A 25,339-nucleotide genomic window follows, 5' to 3' on the forward strand; every position below is an offset into this window, starting at 1 on the left:
CCGGACATCAATAAGAACATCTGGGGTTGTGAAGCGGCGAAGTGTTGCTCATCAGCACTTGGTACGAGAAGGAGCATGCATGTTCTGGGCAGCAAGAGACAAAACGGATTAAATCTTTTGAGCGAAGAGCCCAGCCAGTCTCGGTCCACTGGCTATGCAATAAACATTGATATGAGTGAGCTATAAGGTATCATCCACTTTACACATACACACTCGCTATGCTCCCACTATTATCGTGTATGAAGCATATCTAACCCTCCATGTCGACGTCTTTGTTGGAGCTGTCGTTCCCCGTTAGGCACAGCCTTTTCCCGCCTCGGAATCTCGAACACGACGGCCCCATTCTTGCCGCCCTGCACTGTCTTCCACCGACCTAAGCGGTGCTCTTTGCCCACGGCCGCCACCACGCATAACCCGTCTTCGCCGCGGTGGCCCCGTTCGACAGAGAGATGTCGTTCACCACACCCTTTACAAACCAGGGCTCGCCCTCATCCGAATGAGTGCCATTGACCTTCACTTCTCCTTCTTCATATTCGGCTCCAGAAGGCTGTCCAAGTACTCCTACGGGCTCGATGTGCCTCTTGTCCTCGCTTAAACGCCACAGTCGAACGCAACCATCCCAGCTGCCGGAAAGAATGACGTCGGAATAGGGAAGTGTACGAAGAGCGGTGATCCACCTGGGCTGTTCGGGAGATACTTGTTTGAGATCGGGTATCTTTTCCGCAGATGCCTCTTCAGGTTTGAGAGGCGGTTCGAAGCCGTGGGCATTGGGCAGTATGAATAAGGGTTTCTTCTTGCTGATGCTCCACAGTGATATCGAGCCGTTTTGAGAGCCTGTGACAAACAGCTCGTCGTCCAACATAGCAACCCGATCCATGGTATTCTCAAGGGCCAACGACTTGGGATTTATGTGATCGCCTTTAGTCTTTTTCTCGCTGCCGCCGCCGCGGAAAACCAGCTGAGACTCCTCTACTACCTTCCACAAACGCGCTGTACGGTCGCGGGCGCCGACGGTAACACACCTTTCTTGGGCTAAAGCCGCTATGTCCACGACTTCATCTGCGTGTCCATATAACGTTTCCTAAGAACTCAAGCATCAGTATTCCGGTTCAAGGGCAATGCCTGACCAAACGGGAATTACTTACAACATAAGCAAAAGGGGGCCCATCGTCTAAGCTCCAAACTTTTACTGTTCTGTCCTTGGAAGCGGTATAAAGCTGATTTGTTCCACGTCGGAATGCCAGCCCAGTCACGGCGTCTCTGTGGTGTGTGAATACTCTAAGCGGCTTGAGCGTCTTTGCATCGTGTATGATCAAACGACGATCGCTACCTCCCGTTACAACATACTGGCCGTCTTCCGATGCAGCAACACACAATATCTCGCCAGTGTGTCCTTGATAGTTTTTGTTTTTTGCGGCTTTGGCCCTGTCGCCTTGTCGTGAGAGCACCTTGTCAGGCTGCCTGCGTGGGGGCGCCTGCTTCTTCGGCTTCTTCTTGGTCGTCTGTGGATATTGATTGGCGGGTAAGTCTTGTAGCCTCCACTTGACAAGAGTTCGGTCTTTGTGTACTGTGTATGCGAAAGGGGCGCATGTTGCAACCGAGGTCGTAGCCAGAGTGTTGCCTCGGAACAAGGTGTGGGAAGCCTTCTCGGGGGCCAGTTCGCCGGCGATGGTACGGTAGACTTTGCCTTTGGCTTCGGCGACATCTTCTCGCAGCCTACGTTCGAGGAGAATTTCTCGGTCCACGTCTTCGGCGTTGAAACCCACTTCGACTTGCTCCTTGACGTTTTCAAGATAGCGAGATGCGAGCCTCAGTCTCTTCTCGGCAGCAGTCTCCCCTTCGTTTTCCGAGTCGGAACCTTCTTCTACGTCTTGAGTTTCGTCGAAACCTCCATCTTCGCTGTCAGAACTTCCGGATATCGACTCGTCGTCCCGATCTGGTCGCTTGGAGGGTGCAGCAGGTTTCGTCACCTTTCCGTGGCCTTTGGCAGAGGAGCCATGGGGTCTCTTTTTAGGATTTTCTGTAGTGGGAGCTCGCTTCCGCTTCTTCTGGGCGCCTGGTATCGTGAAGAAGGAGGACATATTGGCGAATTGTCGCGGCTGTTGTCCCTGATTCTCTAGCAGTACGCAGCAGGACCGAGATGCTGCCTCCCAAAAAGTTCGCCCTTCAAACCCAGTAGACCATATCGCAAAAAAAAGTTAAAGTGGGGCGTATACTAGTATGGCTAGATCCGTGTTATCTTCTTATCAGGTGCCCCGCCTATGTGGCTCAAGTCCCGACCCTCCGTGCCTGTCTGGAACCCAATTGCGGCTGAATTGAAGGCTCAGGTTTACCCCAGCAGCAGCAACCACAGGTGCAAGGTAAGTGTGGGCCGGCCTTCCTTTGGCTAACTGGAACCAGGCTGTAGCTTGACTGCGCGTCTGTGTGTGATTGCATCCATCATCGGCCTTGCGACAGCTAGAAGACCTACCTATCCAGTTGACGTCCTAGACCCGAGAGCTTCCAACCGCAAAGCATCACCAACACAAGGCTTCTCGTACTACAGGCTCCTTCTAATCAGTAACAGCCCTGCACACCCGCCCAACATGTAGGTCTTTTCTCCATCCCGAACTTGTCTTGAGTTCCAGCAATGCAACAGCAAGCTAACCAGCCATCTATCTCACAGGGAGGTACTCCTAGGAATTACGGGCAAGGACTTCACCTTGATTGCAGCTTCTAAAGCTACGATGCGAGGACCTACTATCATCAAGGCCGCCGACGACAAGACGAGACAGCTGAACAAGTCCACGTTGATAGCATTCTCAGGAGAAGCGGGAGACACAAGTACGTGAATGGTTCCCGGCGGATGCAGACAGACATGTACCCACACTGGCGATGGTTTGGGAACGTGAGTTTCTGGATGGTTGTTATTACATCTTGCTGACCGGATAATCTCCAGTCCAATTCACGGAATACATTCAAGCGAATGCCCAGCTGTACTCGATGCGGAACGAGTCTGAGCTGTCACCAACAGCGCTGGCACACTATGTCCGAGGCGAGCTGGCATCGAGTCTGCGCTCACGAAAACCCTACAACGTCAACCTTCTGTTGGGAGGCGTTGACCCCATCACCCACAAGCCCAAGCTGTTCTGGCTCGATTACCTTGCTTCGTTAGCCCCCGTTCCCTATGCTGCCCACGGCTACGCTCAATACTACTGCCTCTCCATCCTCGACAAGCACCACCATCCTGATATCAGCCTGGGAGAAGGTATCAAGCTGCTAGAGAAGTGCACAGACGAGCTGAAGAGACGCATGCCGATCGACTTCAAGGGAATGACGGTCAAGGCAATTACGAAGAATGGCATAGTGGACATCGAGTTCAACGATGACAAGATTGTCAAGAGTGCCTGAGAGGAGACCTTTTGGTGTTATGCCGGGCAATGATAAAGCGCAAGGGGAGGCCAAGGCCATATGACTGTGTACACTATCTAGAAGTACTAGGGCGGGTTCATACCCGTATACGAAAGCACTCATGACTGATAATCCACGATGTTTACCGAACAATCCAGACCATATAATGCTTTGTGCAATTTTCCCGGTATTCTATCTTGAGCTCATCCGAATATGGGAATTCCATACCGCAGTAGCAGCGTAGTAGCGTGACATACATCAACGTGCTGCACGGAGAATCCGTCATTGTTTTGCTAGAGAAAATTGCCACATTAAGCATGCGTTCTACAATCATGCTCAAGCATACCTGGCACCTGGGTGAAGTTGCCTGCAGTTGGTCTTTTTCAGTAGACGTTCCTCATCAATCCCATTGCTTAACTATTCAGATACATATATTTGGGTTTGATCTAGAGGGGCCCAGTTTCCTTAAGAGACCAACACTTAACTGACTCGGCAAGGTGGTGGTGGCCCAGCTCTTATCCGTTGGTGGCATGGCCGCATGGGGGTCCAAACCGGCCAGAGCGAGCGGTGTACCCTCATGGCCCCCTGTTGGCTTCACTAGCAGTCTCTGAAGCGATATAGTAGTAATGCGGATGGCTACTTACTTTCGTTTGTGGTTCACAGGGCGGTGAATAATGGTATTGCAGAACGTCACCTTCTTCCATGTAGTGAAGAAGCGCAGCTGGAAGTAAGCGTAAGGTTGGGAGATCCTACTGAGCCGCGTAGTCCTTGGCTGACAAGCAGGTGCAAGTTCAGATTTACGAAGGTAGGTAAGTACAGTAGATAGAGGTAGTCTCAAATACAGGGCATCGTTTTTATCAGATGCCATACATACCTGGAACTCGAGCAGTGGTTCTAGAGCAATTCAGAGTTCACTTCCCACTTCCCATCGAAAGTGTGCCCGCCCGGGGAAGAGTCCGAAAGGATGTGGCCGAGTCCCCTCAAAGGGTTGAGGTGAGCTGGCGAAGTGGCGATAGAGGGCCCGCTGTGCGTCAACAGATGACGGAGTCAAGGGTCTCTGAGCTGAGACTAGCATTCGGTTCCCCCAGCAAACAGACCGGGGTGTCAACCTCCAGTATTGATGGCTGACACCTGAGTGCTGCAATTTTAGGGCCAAAAGTCAAGCCTAGGTACACAACCTACGAGGGCATGGATCGCACCTAATCGCACTGTAAATAGCCGGAGAATCGAGGCCGACATTCACTTACATTGACAGGCGGGCAGTTGGATATCAAATGTCAGTTGTAGCTAAGGTATCCGAGTCCAGGCATTACTCAGGTCTCTGCGGAAGCGCGTCTGGAGAGTGGAATTCGTCCTGAAACTCTGGGGAAGAGTGCTTAAAGTTGATAAAGTTGAGCCTGCCTGCCTGCCTATCCTAAACGGACTGCCAGCCTCTGGTAGGTATCTACATACGCAATACGGCCATCGGTTCCTTATTGTTGCCACCCGACTAGAAACGACTCGAGAAGAAAATTCTGCCCATTCTGCCACCCAACTAGGCACTCCAGACTTTCGGGAGGATGGCCTTGGATGGTTGAACTGCATGTACACATGCGGTGCTCCACTAGAAACGAGCAACCTGCCTGTAGGCAAGAACAACTGTACAAACATCAGCTATAAGCGGGTCAGATTTTCAAAGGGGGCGATTCACTCTTCAAGATCGCAATAGGATCAAAATAAATAAGTATCTGATGTGGAAACAGTGTGAACCCTGAAGTTGAGATGCGTAACAGTGCCAGGGATGAAGGTAGGAAGGGAGAACGACAGGTATGCAGTAGTATCCTGATATCATAAGGGTGCACTTCAACGGATGCCAGGTGGAGGGTAGACTCGTATGTAGAGGGGTGACCAACAACGCAATACAGTCGCCTCCCTGTACTTGGTAGAATAGGTACCTTATTCAAGTACAGACCCTGAGAGAGGTTACTCGCACCTGGGTTACGACAAACCATGCTGGGAGTCATGTCATGTATGTCAGATATGTCAGATAGTAGCGGATGGCAAGCAGCAACGGAGATAGCAAAGCACTAGGAATAAAACAATTTTCAAAGAGATCCTCTGGGCTTGACTTTTCTCGTTGGCAAGTGTACATACATGCAGACTTAGGTTAGGTGGTGTACTTACAAACGCTGCTACATACATCTTCCGCCATTGGATCTTCAGACTAAATTTTTTCCAGGCCACCCACCCAGCCAGTCTCCATTCAACTAAACCCTCCCAAAACCTCCCCTGCCTGACCCATTCTTCCCATCCCACAACCACCCTCTATCAACCTTTTTTTTCTTTCCTTTTTCCCTCTTCCCACCAGGACGAGAGAGAGAAGAAGAAGAAGATTCTCACATACAAACTTGCAGCCTGCGTTTGGTCATCGTTGTTTTCTCTTTCCTTTGAAAAAGATTTCGTTTTCTTTTCGAAGGAGCTTGAAGACTTTGCATCAATAGACGTGTGATTATCGGCAGCCTTCCCAAGTAGACAGGCTTTTCACACATCCTACATAATCATTTTTTCCGACTGAGAAGAGCGACCTCCAGGCTTTTCCTCAATCACATCCCCATTCACGATCTTTTTTGTCTTCTCATCACCGACCGGTCGAGAAGTTCAACATTGTTTTTCATCCCACCCTCTCGTTCTTTCCATCAGAGATAACGTAATCGGCTGGACACGAGAAACACTTGTCAATCAACGACATCAATCTCTACGATTTCATTCGTACCTTCGTCATTCAATATGGCTGATCAAATCAACATGGGCGGCCTGAGCCTCAGCGAGCAACAGAATGGTCCTCGCTCTTACATCCCACCTCATATGCGCGGTAAGATGGGCGGTGGTGGTGGTGGTCCCGCTATGAACGGCGGCCTGAACAACAGTGCTTGGGCAGGGTAAGTCACAATCCATCGATATTCTCACTACATGGCAATCCTAGATACCCTCAAGATTATTCCAACTGAGCCTTTGCTAACATTCCTCGTCTCGACAGTAACCAGAGCTTCGATGCCCGCCCTGCTCCTGGTTGGGCTGGCGCCAACCCTCTCCCCGGCGGTCCGGGTCCCAATGACTTCCCTCCCCCTCAGCAAGCACCTCCCCAACAGCGAGGCAACTACAACAACCGCGGAGGTGGCGGCTTCGACCGTAACAGCTATGGCAACCCCAATGCTTCTGGCGGCGGTGGCGGCGGTGGCGGCGGCGGCGGCGGCTACGCTCGTGGCTCTGGTGATGGTCAGTGGCGCGACGGAAAGCACATTGCTGGCCCCGCCAACCCTCGTGTTGAGCGTGAGCTCTTCGGTACTCCCGAGGACCCTTCTAAGCAGCACACCGGTATCAACTTCGAGAAGTATGATGACATCCCCGTCGAGGCTTCTGGCCACGATGTCCCCGAGGCTGTCACCCAGTTCACAAACCCCCCTCTGGATGACCACTTGATCCAAAACATCAAGCTTGCCCGCTACAACGTCCCCACCCCTGTCCAGAAGTACTCTATTCCTATTGTGATGGGAGGTAGAGACTTGATGGCTTGCGCCCAGACTGGTTCCGGAAAGACTGGTGGTTTCCTTTTCCCCATCCTGTCGCAGGCCTTCCAGACCGGTCCCTCGACTGCTCCCGCTGCTGGTGGCGGCTTTGGACGCCAGCGCAAGGCATACCCCACATCTTTGATCCTTGCGCCCACTCGTGAGTTGGTCTCGCAAATCTACGAGGAATCTCGCAAGTTCGCCTACCGATCTTGGGTACGCCCCTGTGTCGTATACGGAGGTGCAGATATCGGCTCGCAACTCCGCCAGATCGAGCGCGGATGCGATCTTTTGGTCGCTACCCCTGGTCGTCTTGTCGATCTCATTGAGCGAGGCCGCATCTCGCTTGTTAACATCAAGTACCTGGTCCTCGATGAGGCTGATCGCATGTTGGACATGGGTTTCGAGCCTCAGATTCGACGAATCGTTGAGGGTGAGGATATGCCCGGTGTCGATGGCCGTCAGACCCTCATGTTTTCGGCCACCTTCCCCCGTGACATCCAGATGCTCGCTCGCGACTTCTTGAAGGACTACATCTTCCTGTCTGTTGGTCGTGTTGGTTCCACCTCCGAGAACATTACCCAGAAGGTTGAGTACGTCGAAGATATCGACAAGCGCTCTGTTCTCCTCGACATTCTCCACACCCACGGTGCTGGTTTGACCCTGATCTTCGTCGAGACGAAGCGTATGGCCGACTCGCTGTCTGATTTCCTCATCAACCAAAACTTCCCCGCTACATCCATCCACGGTGACCGTACCCAACGCGAGCGTGAGCGGGCCCTGGAGATGTTCCGCAATGCGCGATGCCCCATTCTTGTTGCCACTGCTGTTGCCGCTCGTGGTCTCGATATCCCTAATGTCACCCACGTTGTCAACTACGATCTTCCTACCGACATTGACGACTACGTTCACCGAATCGGTCGTACTGGTCGTGCGGGTAACACTGGTCACTCCACTGCTTTCTTCAACCGTGGCAACCGAGGTGTCGTGCGGGAGCTTATTGACCTTCTGAAGGAGGCCAACCAGGAGTGCCCTGCCTTCCTCGAGACCATCGCTCGTGAGAGCTCCTTCGGAGGCGGCGGTCGTGGCCGTGGACGTGGAGGCGGCGGTGGCCGTGGCCGTGGTGCCAACAGCGATTTCCGCAAATTCAATAGCGGTGGCGGTGGCGGCGGCTTTGGCGGCGGCTTCAACGGCCCACCTCAGGGAGGCAACTTCAGTGGTGGCGGCGGCTTCGGTGGTCCCCCCGGTGGTGGCTACGGCGGTGGCGGCGGTGGCTACGGAGGTGGTGGCTATGGCGGCGGCAGCTACGGCAACCCCAGCGGCCCCGGTCAGGCTTCCTGGTGGTAAATATCCACCTACCTGACGTCCTTTCCAGATCCCAACATCCTGCAGTGGGGGTTTTCTGTCGCAACAGGATTGGGCGCCCTAATTTTCCCGCGACAAATACACTTTCTCATGTTTTACATTTGTTTTGCGTTGACGCTTCACCATTGGCATTTTCTTCACCAAATTTTGCGAGGCATAAATCCTTCTCCCGGCGGACTTGATATTCAGCCTCCGTTGAGGACTGGCAGGGTAGAGTCTAATGACATCGGACTCTGGCACATGATACGGCATTTGTCTTTTTACGGCTGCATACGCAATTTATGATACCCATAGAAGTCCCCTCAGCGGGCGACTTGCGAGCAGCTGCATCAGAAAGACTTTGGAAGGTCAAACACGTGCCTTCACCACCGAGACTGGGTCGGTCTGGGGACATCTGAGGGCAGATGATCCTGGACACCCGGTCCAATCGACGCATTTGCGACCTGCTTTCACCTTCGTAGAGGAGGACTTTACGAGAATGGAAATCGTCCTTGGCATTCTCACATAGAAAGGGATTTATGCTCTGCTGCTTGGCAGTTGATTTTGTGCGATGGCATATCATAGACAAAAGTGGATTTCTCGGTTCTCTGCTAGGCAGGCTCGAAAATACGAGCAACGCCACGGCGAGGGGACCTTTAGAGGGCTCATGATGATAGAAATGGTAATTTCGACCAAGGTCGAGAATAATGGATTCATGAACAACAACAAAACGGCGTCTCGGTGAGCAGGGCATGTGGACTCGGACCTCTTTCCTGGATTCTTTGTCAATTGGTGAAGAATCCCGGGACGATGAGGCAGGTCAAAGTTTAGGGATCCTGCTCTTTCGATACAGCAGCATATGGAACAGGCTAGAGTCCAACCTGCCCAGGCAACAATACTGGCAAATGGATGGCAGTGTGGCTTTGCAGATGCCGTCTGAGACGTTCTTCAACCCTTTCGGTTTTTACGTCGTGGTGGTCCAAAGGAAAGGCTCATCATGAATAAACTGAGAACTCCCAAATAAAAAAAAAGAACGTTGATTCATAATTCCACTGTCTCGTGGCCTATATGTGTGACGTGTGATGCATGAAGTTGGTGATGTATGCAGATGGGCTGCTGATGGCAACAAACGGATGTTGCGGACAAGGTAGGTAGGTAATCAAGGTAAGAATGTTCAAGTTCCTCGTCACTCGACTAGATGTCCTGACAAATGGATTCGTTGCCAACTGTCCTGACAAATGGGCTCGTTGCCAACATTGCCAACGGCTGTCATGCGTCTGGCAGTCTACGATGTATTACTTAGGCTGCGAGTCGTTCCCGGCTTGCTGCTACAAAACGGATGGTTTTGGAAATCTCTGAACACTTTCTTGAATCGTCTCCAGTTGAGGCCGGCCGCCTTTTAAATCCATTCCTCTCCAGGCAGGCTACTATAATTCTTGACGTACCCAGTCAGACCCTGTTTGCGACTGGCGTATTCTTGCTGGTCGTGTACATGTTTCCAACTTCGATACTCTTCATTCCCAACTCGTGCAGTGCCAGCCAGCTCTGAAATGGTGATCTCATAAGGAAGCATTTTACCAACCAGGACAGGTGTTAGATTCAGCTCATTCCCGAGGGTTTCAAAGGAGGGGATTCAGTATCAGGGATCCGCCTTCTAAGATCTCTAGTAGCATTCCAATTTCGCCGGTTTCTGACTTCTGAACCAAAAAAAACCTTGACAGGCAGCTCGCTTATTCAATTCCAATATCCTCCATCCGAACTCTTTGTCTGGCCAAGTACCCGGCCGAGAGGATACTGTACGGGCAGAGACTGAGCTTTTACCTTTTTTTTTTTTACTCCGGAGGGCTCTGACACGTCGCAAGTCAGGAGGTCTCCCCGCAAGGGACGAGTTCTCGAAAAGAGACACGACCTAGACCGATACCGGCTCTAGGTTGCTGCACGGATGCTAGCGATGAAAAGAGATGATTGATGGTTGAGGACCGAGGCAGCTCTTGGATGCGATACCAGTCTTCTGGATAGAGCTGGCGAATCAAGTCCGCACGTGCTATCTCGAACGGGAGTCAGGCTGTTTTGTCTATGTGTTGTCTTGTCGACTAGACCTCCGATGTTGAGTGTCACGTTTGGAGAGGCATCTCAGATAGCATTATGTCAAGCTGTTGCTGAGAAAAGCAGGACAAGTCAGAACTGAAGTCTAAATGTGTCTAGATTGTAGTAATATGTAAACAGTTCTCGCTGTCTAAACCGTAACAACAGAAAACTGCAGTCTCGCTTGTTTGTACATGATTAAGGCTTATATGCATCGACCCTCATCTGGGGCCGATTGGATACGTCTGCTCATACGCCGGTATTTCGTACATACGAGCGCGAAGGCTCTCATCGTCTATAATGGTCCTCCGCTTCCTCCGCCGCAATGTGACGAATATAGTGATGCCCATGATTACCAAACCCGCTAGAGGTGAACAACACTGTTAGCCTGGCTGGACCAACAGTAGTATAATACCATGGATGATGAGGCCTACCAGCTGTTCCCGTTATTCCTCCAACCACGGCTGGGTTCGCCGAGTGAGCCAACGGTGGTTTAAGTGGTGTTAGGTCCGCAACATTGTCTTCTGTATCCCTTTCTATTCCGCTGCTGGGAGTGGCGATGGTGGTGGTGGTAGCAGTGGTACAGGGCGCGGTTGGAAGTGGGATACTCCCGTTCGAGACTGTCTTGGTGGTGGTAATGTACACGGTCGTAGTATTGCTCGGGAGGTACTGAGTGGTGGTGGTGGTCACGGCCTCCCAGGCACGTATGCCGACAGTAGAGGTGTCGACTCATCAGAGAGGTCACTCATCGATTCCCAGTTTATGTCCGAATTGCTGTTGCGAAAGTATCGTGGACGGTGGGATGCAATCAAATCGGTGGAGGACTTTTGGTGATGATGGCCCAGTCATGCATTCCGGATCCACGACTCGTCTTAAAGAAGTGGCCTCGAGTCTCCCTCCTTTCTCTCCTCCCAACATGAGACGTTAGAGATGATTTCAATGGGTATTTTGAGTTATCTTCGGCTGGGCATAGTCCTGGTTGCAAATCTGAGGGGCCAAGAGTGTTCTTGAAACTCCGGGACACAGCCAAGAGAACATATAGTTGCCCTGGGCCTGCCGCCGCCGACTTATCATCGGTCGCTTGCTCAGACAACACCCTCGCTTCACGTTCTCCAAATCAACAAATCTGACAGTCGTGTCAAGTGGCCACCCCTATGTCTGCGAACCGGTGATTGTGGCAATCAGCGTGGGGGCCCCCACCCCGAGTTTCCCAGGCCCCGGGGCTTCGGACGGGCTCATTTGAACAGACAGTGGACGTACGTATATTAGTCCAACGCAGCATGGCATGTCATTGCCTTCCTGAGCTACTTTGGTCCTTTCACCAGGACTTTGTGGCCAAGGGCTTGGAAGACTACTACATCACCGCTGCGGACCGCATACCTTGGCTGTCGCATCTAACTTGCCCGTCTTGGAACAACTGTGTTGGTCCTTCCCAGTCCGGCACCTATCACGCACGCAGGTGATGTGTTTAGTATCCCTACGTCTGCCATACGTTCTTTTCTTTTGTCTCCTCTTTTTCTTTACCGCCCACAAACCGACAATGTCTGGCGCCGATCCTGGGGTGACGTCAGATGAACGCCAGCTCCGCCGGGGTCGGGATGGCAACAGTTCAGAGACGGCTTGTGGAGCGCGGCCGGCGTGCGCCAGTGGGTCTTGGCCGTTTCTTCCCCGTTTAATGATGGTCTAGATTCACCCACGTCGTCACATGTAGAGCCCGTGACTGAACGGTGGTCGACCCAGGCTAGGCCGGCTTCGTCCTGGTCGACTGATATTCGGTCGTGGAGGGATTTCCACGAGAGGAAGCACAAGCCGGCTGAGACAAGCTGGTTGTCGACGCCGCCGGCGAGCCCGTCAAGACACGGCAAGAGAGACCTGTCTTGTTCGGAGAAGGAGGCGCCGACTGTTGAAAAGGGAGGATACACAGGGAAGCCAGAGCCCGAGGAACCATATCACGTCTTCAGCCGCCGCCAGAAGTGGCTATGGTGGAACTAACCGTCACCTCCTTTCTGCTGGTCCAGGGCTGACCTCCGTTCTCTGGGGTGCCTTTGCGGACGCAATAGGTCGCAGGCCGATCTATCTGATTGCTATGATCTTATTCTTGGTCGCCAATATCGCCCTCAGCTACTCTCCTAATTTCACTGTGCTGCTGCTCTTCCGCGGCGTTCAGTCTGGCGGCAGCGCCTCCACGCTGATCCTAGGTAAGTGAGCTATAGTTGAAAGGGGCAAAAAGACACTCCAATGATCTCTTTGCTAAAAACAGACGTCAGGCAGTGGGTAATTCAAGACTTATCACCGCCTTCTGAGCGCGGGGCCTTCACCAGCTTCTATTTGGCCAGTAAGCAATACCGATCTCCATCCACACCCCCATGCTAGGAAAGGGCGATACTAACAGAAGAACGTCAGCCCGCAACTTCAGCATCGCGGTTGGCCCCGTAATGGGTGGCGCTTTAGCACAGGGGTTTGGATTCCGGTCCATCTTCGTATTCTTGCTCATAGGTACTGCGATCCTCCTGGTTGCCGTAGTCTTTTTTTCTACCCGAGACCCTACGAACCATCGCCGGCAACGGGTCCTGCCGGCTCAGCGGCGTCTACCAGCCCTGGATACGCAAGTTCAAGGAGCCCGAGTGCACGACTGAGCCGGCTTTTCTTAGAGTCCCAACAGAATCACCAGCAGAACCATGCTGGCGCCCCTGAAACTAATGCTCGAAAAGGATATCTTGACCAACCTGCTCTTCGGCAGCCTGGCTTTCGCGACATGGGGAATGATTACTACCACTATGACCCCCATGTTCGCGAAGACATTCCATCTAGACGAGACGCTCATTGGAATCTGCTTTCTTCCAAATGGTGCGTGAAACCGGAAGCCCTGACACCTAATCTAACAGCCGGGCAAGCAAAACACTAACAACACACGTCTTCAAGGCAATAAGACTTGGAACTATCACCAGGTCTGTTCTGGTCGGCTCGTTAATGACAAAAGACTACAAAACAATCCAGGCTGCCTAAAACGCGGCGCACGACCTGCCGCGGGACTACGAGCTGCCGTCGTCCCAGGACCTGCCGGCCGACTTCCCGCTCGAGCGCGCGCGCCTCCGCCACGTGCCCTGGCTCACGGCCGTCTTCGTGGCATCGCTGGAGCTGTACGGCTTCGCCATGGATCCCGAGCGCCTCCCCTGGCACCTGACATCGCGGCCCGGGTGGATCGCGGTGCCGCTGACCCTACAATTCCTTGTCGCCGCCAGAAGCAACGCCCTCGTCGCGGCCAACCAGACCCTCATTTCGGGCCTGTGCCCCGGGCAGGGCGCCAGCAGCACCGCCATCAGCAACCTGCTGAGCCGGTTCCTCAACGCGGCGGGCGTCTCGTTCGTCGAGCCGCTGCTCGAGGCGTGGGGGCCCGGCTGCCTGTTCCTCGCGCTCGCGGCCTTCTCGGTCGTGTACGTGCTGCTCGGTGCGGCTAATTGGTACTGGAGCCCCGGGTGGAGGCGGCAACGGCTCGAGAAGCTGGACAAGGAGGAGGAGGACGAGGCGGCGGCGGCGGCGGCGAAGAATACGTGTACGACTGATCTGAAGAAGATTTGATACCCCCACCCTGTACACTAGAGCATGCCATCGGATTTCGTTGAATTCTATACCACCTAGTTATTTGAGATATAATTAGTTCCTAAACTACCGAGTTCAAGCACATATTGAACTCCAATCCACAGTATACCCGGCCCGGAATCGTGAACAGAACATGCGCACCAATGATTGCTATTCTACTAGCAGGCATCTGTTTTATTTTTATCATAAATACTAGCCGCACATCCGTCGTTGCCGATTTCGGTCATATACTTCTACATGTAAGCATATATGACTTTGGAGGACGCGGAGGCACCCACGCAGTTTTAGCGATCATTCCATGACAATTCTCTGTCTCGTACACTACAACAGTTCGACAATTCGCTATGAATGACCCCAAAATTGTTATCATAGGGTATGTAATTTTCTCTCTGGGCCGTTTCTGGGTTTTCCTTGTTTTTCGTCAGATGGCGTTGTTCCAGGTCAACTACTCACTTAAGTCCGTATAGGGCCGGTGTCATTGGCTTGACCACGGCTCTCCAACTGCTCCGAGTCGGCTTCGGCAAGATCCACGTCGTGGCTAACATATGCCAACCGACGAGGATCCGACATATACTAGCCCCTGGGCCGGGGCCATCTACGTCCCGTAAGCCTTTTCGTCATTAGTGTCGCCCGTGTGTCAAAGAGTAGACCAAACTAAACACAACGCAATCAAGGATATCAAAAATCAATACTCGAGAACAACAATGGGAGTTGGAGACGTGGACCGAACTGTACGCGCTGGCTGATGCGACAACAGAGACTGGAGTATGGCTTTAAGGTAACAACAGCATACCACCTACGGTCAGGGCTGCCGCCTAAGAGGAACCTTGTTGCTAACCTACACCGAGACAAATCCTCCTTCTACTGTGAGGAAGATAAGCCTAGAGACAAGGCCCACGACTGGTGGGAGCACGTCGTACATGATGTGTGTTAGCTTCCTTCCCCTCCCCCCTTGCGGCCATGTTTTCTCTGTCTGGTTTTTTTTTTTCATGGGCTCTTATGTACCTGTAATGTAGTACCGTCACCTTGACAGGTCCGAGGTGCCCGAGTTCGCCGACTGGGGCATTAAATACCGCACCGCCGCCCTGGATCCGACGACCTACTTGACATACCTGCGGGACCAGTGCGAAGCCAGAGGTGCGCGCTTCCACCGCGCATAATTGACCCATATCCGCGATGCCTTCTTCTTCGCCCTTCCGCCACTGGACGACGAGGACGGTAGCAGCAGCAGCCCCGAGCCCGCCGACTTCGTGGTCAATTGCGCCGGGCTGGGCGCTCGGGACCTGGGCGGCGTGGAAGACGCGGGCGTGTTCCCCGTCCGCGGCCAACTCGTTCTGGTCGAGAACCAGAGCGATGGCATGTACTTCATGCCTTACAACAAACGACTGGGTATGAACCCACAGGTCGCCGAGACGGCGTATATTATTGAACGGCCCCTAGGTAAGGACAGACTCACTCGATGAACTCTCTCTCTCTCTCTGTCTCTCTCTCCTCTTTCTACGACTACTACCAGTACACATGCCAGGGGGGAAAAGCAAGAAAATTGGGCAATCCTAACAAACATCGGGTTTCCAGGCAAAGGCACGGGTTTGGGTGGCACACACGAAAGGCTCTCGCCCGAAGAAACGCAGAACAATACCAAGAAGCTACAGCTGTCCTCCGCTCCCGACATGCAGGTTGACCAAGGGATCATGCAGAGGGCGGTGCGGATGTGCCCCAAGCTGGTGCCTGAGGGCGCGGGACCTGAGGCCCTGCGGGTGTTCCGCCACCCGGTCGGCTACCGCCCCTATCGCGAGGGGGGAACCAGGGTTGAGCTCGAGGAGATGCGAGACGACGAGGATGAAGACGCCGCCGCCGCCGCCGCCGCCGGAGGGAGACGAACTCTCAAGGTGGTGCACTGCTATGGTGTCGGGGGCTCCGGGTATCGGCTCAGCTACGGGGTCGGGAGCGAGGCCGTGGCGATCATCAAGGCGGCTCTCAAGGTTTGACCACGGAGGAGGGGGGAGGGAAATCACGCGTCAACTTTGAGAGTTTTTATTGTATTTAAGTTTTTGGGGCGGAGATGGAGTAGAACCGGTGGGACATCACACCAGCAAACTTCTGCGACCCATCTCGTGATAACTGCCCAAAAAAAGGGGGGAAAGCAGTGGCAGCGCATAACAACCTTATTCGGTGTCATACCATGATAATGATGACGTCTTGCTTAGGAATGAATAAATGCAGGAGTTATTATGTATTACGTGGTATGTGCTCTGCTGTCGCTATATTGGAGCAGTTGAAGGAGGCAAGAGTAATAATACATGCAAGCGTAGGAAGATCGTAGGTTAGAGTGTAAGCCACATGTGGCTGGACAAAGGTAAACTGTGGCTCAAGCTCCATCCAGTAAAGTTCCCTTGGAGCTGGGTACTCGCTGTAGGTAGCGTACCTACCCAAGGTTCTAATCGGCGGGAGAATGCAATTGCTGGCTGGCGCGTTCTGGTCGGTCGTGATGCGCTGAGGGCGAGCAGAGCCAGCCTGAGACTAATATTATTGAATACATAAGCATCAAACTTCCCACCAACGGATTGGGCAGAGGGCGCAATTTTCGCACCCATCCATCTCGATCCTTTTCTTTCCTTGATTCTTGTTTTTCCCTCAAAATTTGTATTTCCCCTTCACTTCCAGCAATGTCACGTCACTAAATCAATGACCAACAACACATCCCACGATAGGTGCTCCCATCGGCACGCATTGGATCTCATCGTCCCATTCCGTCGACTGAGCTGAGTTTAGCTCCATTCGCTGGCAACGCAACATTCCAGTGAATGCAAACTACCCAAACCGACACGCAAACAATTCTGAACCCAATATTCACTCGCCATGGACGCCAGCGATAATGGCGACCAAAGCCCCGCCTCGTCTCGGGCGAGCAGTCCTGGTCGCTACCGTTCCTCCAAACCCCGGTACGACAGCGACAACGACAACGACAACGACAACACCAACGTAGCAGATTCGAGCATGGTCGACACCACGACTCGTCCCTCCAAGACGGCCAGGTCGCGCAAGTCCCAGTCCAATGCCGCCGGCGCTGCTCGCGATGCTCGCGATGCCGGCTTGCAGACCATCGGCAAGATTCGACATCTCAAGAAGGAGGATGGCGAGCCACTATGGCGCAAAGACATCCAATACGACTTCCTCCGCGCCGTCTTCGACAACGAGCGCAAGGTCTTCACCAACAGCTACGACCTGACCCAGACGGAGAAGCAGACCTTTGCCGACTTGTACATCGACACAATGGCTAGGAGCAGCAAGACGAGCAAGGTCCTTCGCGACAAACTGCTTAGTGATCGGGAGGCCGCGAAGAGTATGGCTATGGTCTGTCTGTTAGTCAACGTTGGTCGTATGAATACCACCTTGAACTGTACGTCGCCCTCGTGGCCCCCCTTGCCCTCTATTACCTGCAATCTTAACACTAACCTCTGTCTACTGCTAGTCTTCCCTGAAATGCGAGCCCAGCTTCGCACCTACCATGCCATCCCCTCTCTCCAGGCCTATCAGGACGCCACTGCATACAAACAACTGCAGGATGCTCCTCGCCTGAAGTCCATCCTCAAGGGCGCTGCCGAAGACAGACCCGAGCCTCACCATCTCAATGACTTCAAGGATCTCGATGTCCCGCGAACAAACCCGGTCAACTTGATATTCCTCATCTGCAGTTCGGCACCACACATCGCCGAACTGCACTTCCCGAGCGATGGCGAGTTCCACGACTTGATTATGAAGACCAACTTCACTAGTCACTCTCGTGCCAACGCTTTTCTGTGGCTCATGTGGTTCTACCTAGAATCAGACTTCACGGAAGAAGGATGTGACGAGAATCCATTTGGTGCTGGCGTGGTGTACGACTCGGATCTGTCAAATCAAGGGGTGCCCAAGTTGGCCCCCATGACACCCGAAGAGGAAGACCAGGAGAACATTGACCCTCAGACAGAGATCGACTTTGGTCGCGAGAAGCAAGCCCATCGAGCTAAAATCATTGCCGCCGATGCTCAGTATGCCCAAGACCACCAGCCAAGCAAACGTGCTGTAGCCAGAGGCAAACTTCTCGGCGACGAAGGGACTTCTGCCGCAATACTGCCACGGATCAGGCCCTCAAAGCACGAGTCCGACCTCGATAGTACGAGATCGACTCCGCCCCCCAGGGCACTCGCTCGTCATCTGGCCGGCGCCGGTGGCGGCAGGCGAGGAACAGGATCTCTTAAGTACCAGATTTACGAAGCTTCCTCTCCCGCCGCGCCCGGATCTGGAGCGCTCGACGGTGTAGTGCCACGTAAGCCGCGGCCGCCTACTGCCCATCAGCTTGCTGTGGAGCACAATCGGAACCAACGCGTCGAGTACATCCTGGATCGAGGCCTTAGGAAGGCCCACCATAGAGCTCGGAAGGCTCGCCGACAAGAAGGCGGCATCATTCGCGCAATCAAACGCCTCGATACCATGGCGGATCCGTTTGTGGATAGCGACGAGGAAGAATTCAGATATGCCATGGACAAGTCCCTACCGTACCGCGGCCGGGGCTTTGGTGGTCTTTGTCAGCTCACATCAGAGCCGGACGACTTCGGTGAGGAGTTTGTGTCCCACGTTTCGGCTTTCCGACGCGCAGGCCGGCGCCTTTCGCGATGGGAAGCGCCTGAATACTTCAACCGCGGTGCGGTTCGCCCCTTCAGAATGCACCGCACGGCTATTGGCGGCACGCCAGACATGAATGGGGAGTATGCCGAAGGGAGCGAAAGAGCCGAGTTTGGCGAGAAAGGAAAGTCTCGTACGAATGGCACGCCTAACGGCGACGTCACCATGGAAGACGCCGACGACCTTGACGATATGGATAAGGAGCTCCTCGGCCTTGCTAGTGGTGCCGAGGAGGGCGACGGCGGCAAGGATGATGACGACGATGAAGAGCTTGACGATGTGGATAAGACTTTGCTGGGTCTGGCAGATGATGACACGGATTCTGATGGTTAGGTGGTATGGCTCCCTCCGCCAACGTCTGCCAGACTATCTTAGCTGGAAACCCTACTAGAGCTTAAGGTGACGACACCTTTGTGATGGGTTTGATCCATAGTGTCTGTGATCTTGTGTAATTGGCTCGGTTCCGGCGAAGTACGGGTTCGCAACAAATGTGGTCTGGGATTATATGAAGGGCGAGTCAGTGCGAGACCGCAGACGGACCTCGCGCTGTATCAGATGAGTGTTGTTATTTCATTGTCATTTTATTAGGAGACGTGCAACCTTTGCGAGAGGAAAGGGGGCTGTTTTCGTCAGGGGCCAAAAGAATGGGCGGCGTTGGGCGTCTAGGCGGCTTTGTTTTTTCTAGCCCTTTTTCTTCAGCTTGTTACTGTACGAATATGATATGCCCCAAAAAGGGGATACCGATAGACTGGATGGGTGGGTGGTGGTATATGGGGTAGACAAGGCAAGATATAGTCGTCGTCGTCTACCTGCTACCAACCCGATTCACTAATATGAGCGTCTACTTGCTATGCTACGTTGAGAAGCTTTTCGCCCTTTGATTGATGACATAAGTATCTCTATGAACTGTGCTGTGTGGCGTTGGAGTTGATGATTATATAACACAAAAGGGACCTGACTGAATAGCAATGATTGCCCACCGGTGTTTGCCTAAATGCTTATATCCCTCCACATATCCAGTCGTGGGGTTCTCCTCTCGACTCCATGGCGAATCTGCTGCGTTCGGGAGGTGGTGGTCGTTGGAAAGTCTCCTTGTATCTATCTCCCAGTTCCGCGTATAGAGACGGGTGCGATCTTCACAACATCAGGCAGTAGTCTAATAAGGGGTTGGTGCTTTTGTCTGCATCCGTTGCGAGTATCTATCTTCGTGTTGTTGAGGTTTTGGGATCAGAAATTACGTACAGTTCATCATCGTGGGCTTGGGGGATAACTGTTCGTTCCAAGTCCCAGTCTTGCAGTGGCTTAGCTAACAGTGACATGATCAATATGGGATACGTAGGCAGCAAGCAGCGGAGCAGGTAGCACTTTCTAACTAATTTTCGTGTTATCATTCTTCCGGATGGGCGTGCACCGTGGCTGCTCTCATTACATGGTGGTGATATGATAGTAATTAGTGCGTCGTCTTCAGCCCCGAGAAAGCAATGGCCGCCTCTGGGTGTGCGCAAACAGGCAAAACGTACCAGCCGATGACGAGAAGGGCATTCTCTCCCCTCCCGCAGAGTCAAAGATAGATGTGGCAGAGCTGTTAGCGACCGAATGGCTGACTGGCAACAATCTACTATCTCTATCGAGCCGCCAGTGTTGTCATTCAAGTAGTTGTGAGAGAGAACTGGAAATTAAGTGTATCCATTTGATTCATTCGTAAAAGCGTCTTATTCAGTACAAAAGAGCAGTTTATTTCATTGCTCGTTGCCCCATGTTTGACCACTAACCCCCCTCCCCCTTCCTCCTAATCGTTACTAGCAATAGCTATTATACGTATAACACATCCATTGTGTGATGACATAATGTGTGTGGCGTGCGTGCGTGCGTTTGCGCATGGCCTTTTTTTTTTCTTAAGAGAAAAAAATGATTAAAAAAAAGGCCAGCTTCCCGGAACGTGACTCGTTTTCGCTTAATGACACCACCACCGGCGGGGACCTCCTTTCTAGGGGTATTGGAAGGCATATTGGGCTTCCTCGACGACTGGCGAATCGGCTTGGTCGTATCCCTAATCGTCCATAGGCGCGTCGACCAGCGTGACCCCCTGCTGCTTCTCTAGTTTCTCTTCGCCGACGGTTGGCTCCACCGGCGTTACTCTCCGGCCCCGCTCGAACCGGACGCTGTTGCGGCCGAGGCTGCTCAGGCTGCTGCGCTTGGTATCAACGGGACTGCCCTGGCTGCCCTCCTCTGATGGCGCGTCTCCATTCGGCTCAGTGGAAGGTGCCGAGCCCGCACTGTCTGGGACTTCCAGACTGTCTCTCTTGATGGTGCCGTTCAGGCTGGCCATGCTCGACCGGCCGTGTCGCTCACTGGTGGATGTCGGGCTGGTTTGAATAGGGAAGCGGGTTTCGGGGCCTCCAGTACTGCGGTCACGTCGGTGGCGCGGGCTTGGTGCAGGACTTGTGGCCCGGCTGCGGCCACGGTCACCGGTAGTGCCGACCTTCTCTAGCAGAGCGCGTTGCCGTTCTTCCATGTGGGCACGACGGTTGCTCTCGTCCGTGCTGATAGCACGCGGGCGGTTGTTGTTGGCCGTGACCGATCCCGAGTGGGACAGAGACGACATGCGCTTCAGTGCCGAAAAGATGGCCGTCTTGTGCGCGAACAAGTCACGCACCAGTCGCTGAGAGTGCTTCTCCTCCAGAGTTAAAGACGACTGGGTGCGAGGCCGGATGATGCATGTCGCAAGCGATGCGGCCAGTGTCTGGACATATTGGTCGTCGGCCGAAGTCAGATCAATGAGGCGGGTGAAATGGTTCATGCAAGCATCCAAGGTAGCAATGTTGGTAAGACGAAGTTGCGATAGAGTCTGCTGCAGGACGCCAACACGAGCATCGTCCGCAGTGTCTGCTACCGTAGGCGTTGTGTAGATTGTTCGCACAATCTCGTACACGTGAGATGAGACCAGGGAATCTGGGCAACAATTAGTATACAGTTCGAAAATGTTTGCGCCAATACAATGACTTACCAGGCAGCTCGAGCAGATAGAGTTTCAAGACGTTGGCAACCGTGGGGACATCAAACTCGGCAATGTCTTCTGGGGTGAAGGGCTTGCCATTGTTGATCTTGTTCCGTAGCTTGTGAGTCTGAGCCAGTGGCACGTCAATCAGCCATACGCCCCTCCTTGCCTCGTCGCCTTCGAGATCCGGGTAGTGGTGATCCAGGTAGGTCAAGAGGGTTGTCACAATGATGGGTACGCGCTTCTTGTCCGCCCGTGCGCGTGCCTCGAGGTCGACACCGAAGGTTTGCTCGTCAACCCTGTTGTAGTAGTTCTCGTACGTAACAACCTTGGGAGCAAAGCTACCCGTGCGGTAGTTCTCAAGCAGGTATCGCAGATCCCCCATCGGCTGCACTGTTTCCTGGTACAGTACCATGCGGTCTACCGTTGACTGGAGACTGGGAATAACGTTGCCGATCGTTCCCGAAAAGTCCAGAACGACCGTCTTGATAGCCTTGAGCCTGTCCAACTCGCATCGCTCGAGGAATTTGAGGTGCACGAAGATGGACTCCTCGAGATCACAGCGCATCTCATCCAGCTTCTGCACACTGGCCTTGTACTTGTCATCGGTTTCCTTGGCCTCGCGGCGCAACTTCTCGGCCGGTGTTTTCGTTAGGGTGTTGGTTACCGAGAACGTTCCATCCCTGGAGATATTCGCTCACCGCACCAACCACGGGGGAGTCGGTGCCATCTTGTGATGTGGGCAGCGAGAAGGTTCGCGACACGGGGGTCTTCTTCTCCGGAACACCAGAAATCTGGAAGGCCTGGGGTCGCCACTGGTAGAAGAGCCTAGAGCTGTTGGCGAATGTGCTACCGACGTTGCCCACCAGTCGCAAGAATCCATTAGAAATCAGGTCCTGACCGATGCGCTCGGCGTAGCTAACACTTGTGCAATCCATATGTCGTTGCAGATACTCGACGATATCGGAACCGGCGGAGGTGTTTTGGTAGGTCCCCAAGATGGGCACCTTCGTCTCGCCCATTTTGATCGTGTTGAGCATGTGCTCAATGATCTTCTTGACCTGCTCTTTCTGGTACGTCTCGTCGCCGATCTCGAAAATCTCGTCTTCGTCTTCCTTCTCCTCATCCTTTTGGACCTTGATCTCGGGAATGTTCTGCTTGGGGCTGTTCTCGGCGTCCTGGAAGGCCATCTTGTTCTCTTCTTCAAGGTCTTCCACCAACCGGCATTTGTTAAAATAGTTGCTGCGCAGCTTCTTCACCACTTCGGCCTGGCGGTCGTGGGCCTTCAAGCGCGACTGCAGCTCGTCTTGGGAGTCCTGGAGTCGCTGCTCGTGCGCGTCGCACCACCTCGAGAAGGGGTTCACGACCAGGTCCCGGATGCTCTGGGCGATCTTCTTGTGGTTCTTGGCGGCATCCTCCATCTCGGTCCGCACGCCATCGTAGGCTTTCCGTACGCTGGCGCCATCGTCTTTGGAGAAACCGCCGGCAATCTTGTCGGCGGCGGGCGCAATGTCGCCTAGTCGCTGGCCGTAGGCTTCTTCGGCTTCGGCTCGCATGCGGGCAATGGTCAGGACTTGGCGATCCTCCTGCACGCCCTGCTGCAGCTTGCTGAACAAGACGCCCAGTCCTGTTGGGAAAGGGTGGTAAGTAACAAGGTCAGAGAGGGTTGGGTTCGGGTTATGCATCGGCTCTTACCTGCAGCATAGTCTGGCGTCCAGAAGGAATCTGTGAAACTCGGCATGGTTGCGTTGGGTTGTGCGCGTCGCGACAATCGAAAGAATCAAGGGCCAACGACGAGGTAGATCAAAGGGATATTATGTTTCGGCGGTGTCGATGCATCACCCAAATGAAGTCGGAATGGTAATGTGCCACGGATCGCTAGGTGGAAATCACAAAGAATCAAGAAAAGGACTTTGGCCGAACTAGTCACTGTGGTACACAATGAATGCAGCACGGCACGCGACGTCAGGTTGGAGGTCTGGTGGTGCCCAAGAATGAGAGAGAGTGGTACGAAAATTAGCCGACACAACAACAACCGACACTTCTAGAAACGAAGCTGTACAAAGCCAAAAAAAAAATTGAAGGGCGTGACAACGTAGATAGCAGGGGGGGGTATTTTGATATAATACCCGTAAACCTAGGCCGTTTCTATGGAGAGAAGCCACTTGAAGGCCAGCCAAAATTAAACCATCTTGAGAATACGAGGCTGTGTTATGCGCTGCCTCCGGTCAGGGACTCCATTCTGCAACCAATTTTCCCAAGGTTCCCTCCCCCAATTCGACCAACGCCCTGTTCTACCCCTTCTGTGCTGCAGTAGCTCGGGGCCGCCGCCAAATGTTGCGCAGGGTCAACGCAGGCTGAGCATAAGGGCCTGTGCTACAGTACCTCGCCAACGGGAGGGTGCGTGATTGGCTGAGCTGCCCTATTCTATTGGATGACGCTCCAAAGTCGCATCCTTGTTCGCTGTAGTAAGGCAGGTTTTTTTTCTTTCTTGATGTACATATCTTCTGGAACTACTCCGTACGCATGCATGTAATTCAGATGAAAAGAACGATTAGCAGAAGTCAATTTTACTTGCGGGATGCTGATAAGCCATTTCATTGATGATGCTTCTGCTCTTTCGTTCTACATAAGTGCAACATGGCCACTCACGGCGAAGATGGATAAGGCGGAACGGGAACCCTTGCGACTGTGGCCCAGTCTTCTTCCTTGAGTCCCGACTCCTGACAGACCGACTGACAAGACATGATCGATCGTCCAGTCTCCTTATTTAGCACTTAGGTTTAATAGAGAAGGATTGCTGGGTGGTCCATAGGGGGGGTTTTCCATCCTCTTGCCCGATTCCATTGGCTTAGGCGCCGAGCGCCCTGAACTCAAAAAGTTTTCCCCAGAAGAGGGCGGCGTTTCATCTCATTTACTTGGCAGATCCCTGTGTTTTACTTTCCTGCGGCTCCTGCATATGAGCACTGAGCACTGAGCAGCAACCATCATCCCGCGTAGGCGCGTCTCAAGCCCCCCAAGAGATGACTCGTTGCCATTTAAACACTGAAACTTGTTAAATAACTTGACAGCCAGCTAATTAAGTATGTAGACGACGAGATGCTGTGGAGATGACGTAGGCATACCGGCGGCCCGTGATCCAGTCACCAATGAATCTGGGTTGCAATGGACGAACGAGCCGATGCAATGCAACCCCAGTTCATCTGGTATTTGCAAACAGGCATCACGAATCGGTATATGAATTGTTTGTTTATTGCTCGAATTCAGATGCGAATCCTTCAGGACTCCAAGCAACACTTTTATCATATGTCATTGAAATTTCAGACTGTTCATGCAGTTTGGCATTGGAAAAAGTAAGTCGTAGCACACAGGACGCGGGCAGGGGTTTGGGGTTGTTGAATGTTCGGTAGGAAACAGGCGGCCCCCGGTATTCTTTTTGGGTGCCGACTCAGGGGCTTGGCAGGTACTCTCCCCTTTCTGAGTTAGTACAGTAAATGGGGCATACGACGGCACTTGTAGCCTGGTTATCTATATGGGATTTTGCTGAGCTGGTACCTGCCTATGTATATAGGAGTATGGTTTAATGTCAGCCAGATTATGAAGATGCAATGAAGAAGTCCATTGATATGTGTAATTGACTCTCATGTGCCTGATCCGATGGCTTGTTACTTGGCTGAGGTGCATAGTGCATGGCATGCCTGGAGATCTCTCA

The 25,339-nt window shown here is 53.1% G+C and overlaps 9 protein-coding genes across 9 annotated transcripts; 7 read left to right on the forward strand and 2 right to left on the reverse strand.

The window, feature by feature from the left end:
• Positions 1-373: 373 nt before the first annotated feature.
• On the reverse strand, positions 374-2,081 carry PG994_014211 (uncharacterized protein; the record flags this gene model as incomplete). The annotated part of the gene is made up of 2 exons (XM_066865620.1): positions 374-1,081; positions 1,146-2,081. The coding sequence occupies 2 exons, from the start codon at positions 2,079-2,081 to the stop codon at positions 374-376; spliced, it is 1,644 nt and encodes a 547-aa protein (XP_066708749.1).
• Positions 2,082-2,726: 645 nt separating this feature from the next.
• Positions 2,727-3,390, forward strand: PG994_014212 (uncharacterized protein; the record flags this gene model as incomplete). The annotated part of the gene is made up of 2 exons (XM_066865621.1): positions 2,727-2,823; positions 2,939-3,390. The coding sequence occupies 2 exons, from the start codon at positions 2,727-2,729 to the stop codon at positions 3,388-3,390; spliced, it is 549 nt and encodes a 182-aa protein (XP_066708750.1).
• Positions 3,391-6,156: 2,766 nt separating this feature from the next.
• PG994_014213 (DEAD-domain-containing protein) lies at positions 6,157-8,282 on the forward strand (the record flags this gene model as incomplete). Its single annotated transcript, XM_066865622.1, has 2 exons — positions 6,157-6,308; positions 6,407-8,282. The coding sequence occupies 2 exons, from the start codon at positions 6,157-6,159 to the stop codon at positions 8,280-8,282; spliced, it is 2,028 nt and encodes a 675-aa protein (XP_066708751.1).
• A 3,622-nt stretch (positions 8,283-11,904) lies between these two features.
• On the forward strand, positions 11,905-12,356 carry PG994_014214 (uncharacterized protein; the record flags this gene model as incomplete). Its single annotated transcript, XM_066865623.1, has 2 exons — positions 11,905-12,010; positions 12,076-12,356. The coding sequence occupies 2 exons, from the start codon at positions 11,905-11,907 to the stop codon at positions 12,354-12,356; spliced, it is 387 nt and encodes a 128-aa protein (XP_066708752.1).
• A 26-nt stretch (positions 12,357-12,382) lies between these two features.
• Positions 12,383-13,000, forward strand: PG994_014215 (major facilitator superfamily transporter; the record flags this gene model as incomplete). Its single annotated transcript, XM_066865624.1, has 2 exons — positions 12,383-12,562; positions 12,768-13,000. The coding sequence occupies exons 1-2, from the start codon at positions 12,451-12,453 to the stop codon at positions 12,998-13,000; spliced, it is 345 nt and encodes a 114-aa protein (XP_066708753.1). The 5' UTR covers positions 12,383-12,450.
• A 208-nt stretch (positions 13,001-13,208) lies between these two features.
• PG994_014216 (MFS general substrate transporter) lies at positions 13,209-13,943 on the forward strand (the record flags this gene model as incomplete). The annotated part of the gene is made up of 2 exons (XM_066865625.1): positions 13,209-13,211; positions 13,404-13,943. The coding sequence occupies 2 exons, from the start codon at positions 13,209-13,211 to the stop codon at positions 13,941-13,943; spliced, it is 543 nt and encodes a 180-aa protein (XP_066708754.1).
• Positions 13,944-14,296: 353 nt separating this feature from the next.
• PG994_014217 (FAD dependent oxidoreductase) lies at positions 14,297-15,952 on the forward strand (the record flags this gene model as incomplete). The annotated part of the gene is made up of 6 exons (XM_066865626.1): positions 14,297-14,337; positions 14,432-14,568; positions 14,771-14,889; positions 14,981-15,087; positions 15,187-15,404; positions 15,540-15,952. Coding segments are annotated over 6 exons (1,035 nt in total), but the record flags the coding sequence as incomplete, so codon positions are not given.
• An 871-nt stretch (positions 15,953-16,823) lies between these two features.
• On the forward strand, positions 16,824-18,962 carry PG994_014218 (INO80 chromatin remodeling complex Ies1; the record flags this gene model as incomplete). Its single annotated transcript, XM_066865627.1, has 2 exons — positions 16,824-17,364; positions 17,437-18,962. The coding sequence occupies 2 exons, from the start codon at positions 16,824-16,826 to the stop codon at positions 18,960-18,962; spliced, it is 2,067 nt and encodes a 688-aa protein (XP_066708756.1).
• Positions 18,963-20,679: 1,717 nt separating this feature from the next.
• Positions 20,680-23,368, reverse strand: PG994_014219 (uncharacterized protein; the record flags this gene model as incomplete). Its single annotated transcript, XM_066865628.1, has 4 exons — positions 20,680-21,581; positions 21,637-22,261; positions 22,329-23,254; positions 23,323-23,368. The coding sequence occupies 4 exons, from the start codon at positions 23,366-23,368 to the stop codon at positions 20,680-20,682; spliced, it is 2,499 nt and encodes an 832-aa protein (XP_066708757.1).
• Between the last annotated feature and the right edge of the window lie 1,971 nt (positions 23,369-25,339).

This window comes from Apiospora phragmitis (assembly GCF_038363925.1).
Source record: "Apiospora phragmitis strain CBS 135458 chromosome Unknown utg000013l:1.0-2965645.0:1.0-2969333.0, whole genome shotgun sequence".
In the NCBI taxonomy this organism is placed as follows: Eukaryota; Fungi; Ascomycota; class Sordariomycetes; order Amphisphaeriales; family Apiosporaceae; genus Apiospora; species Apiospora phragmitis.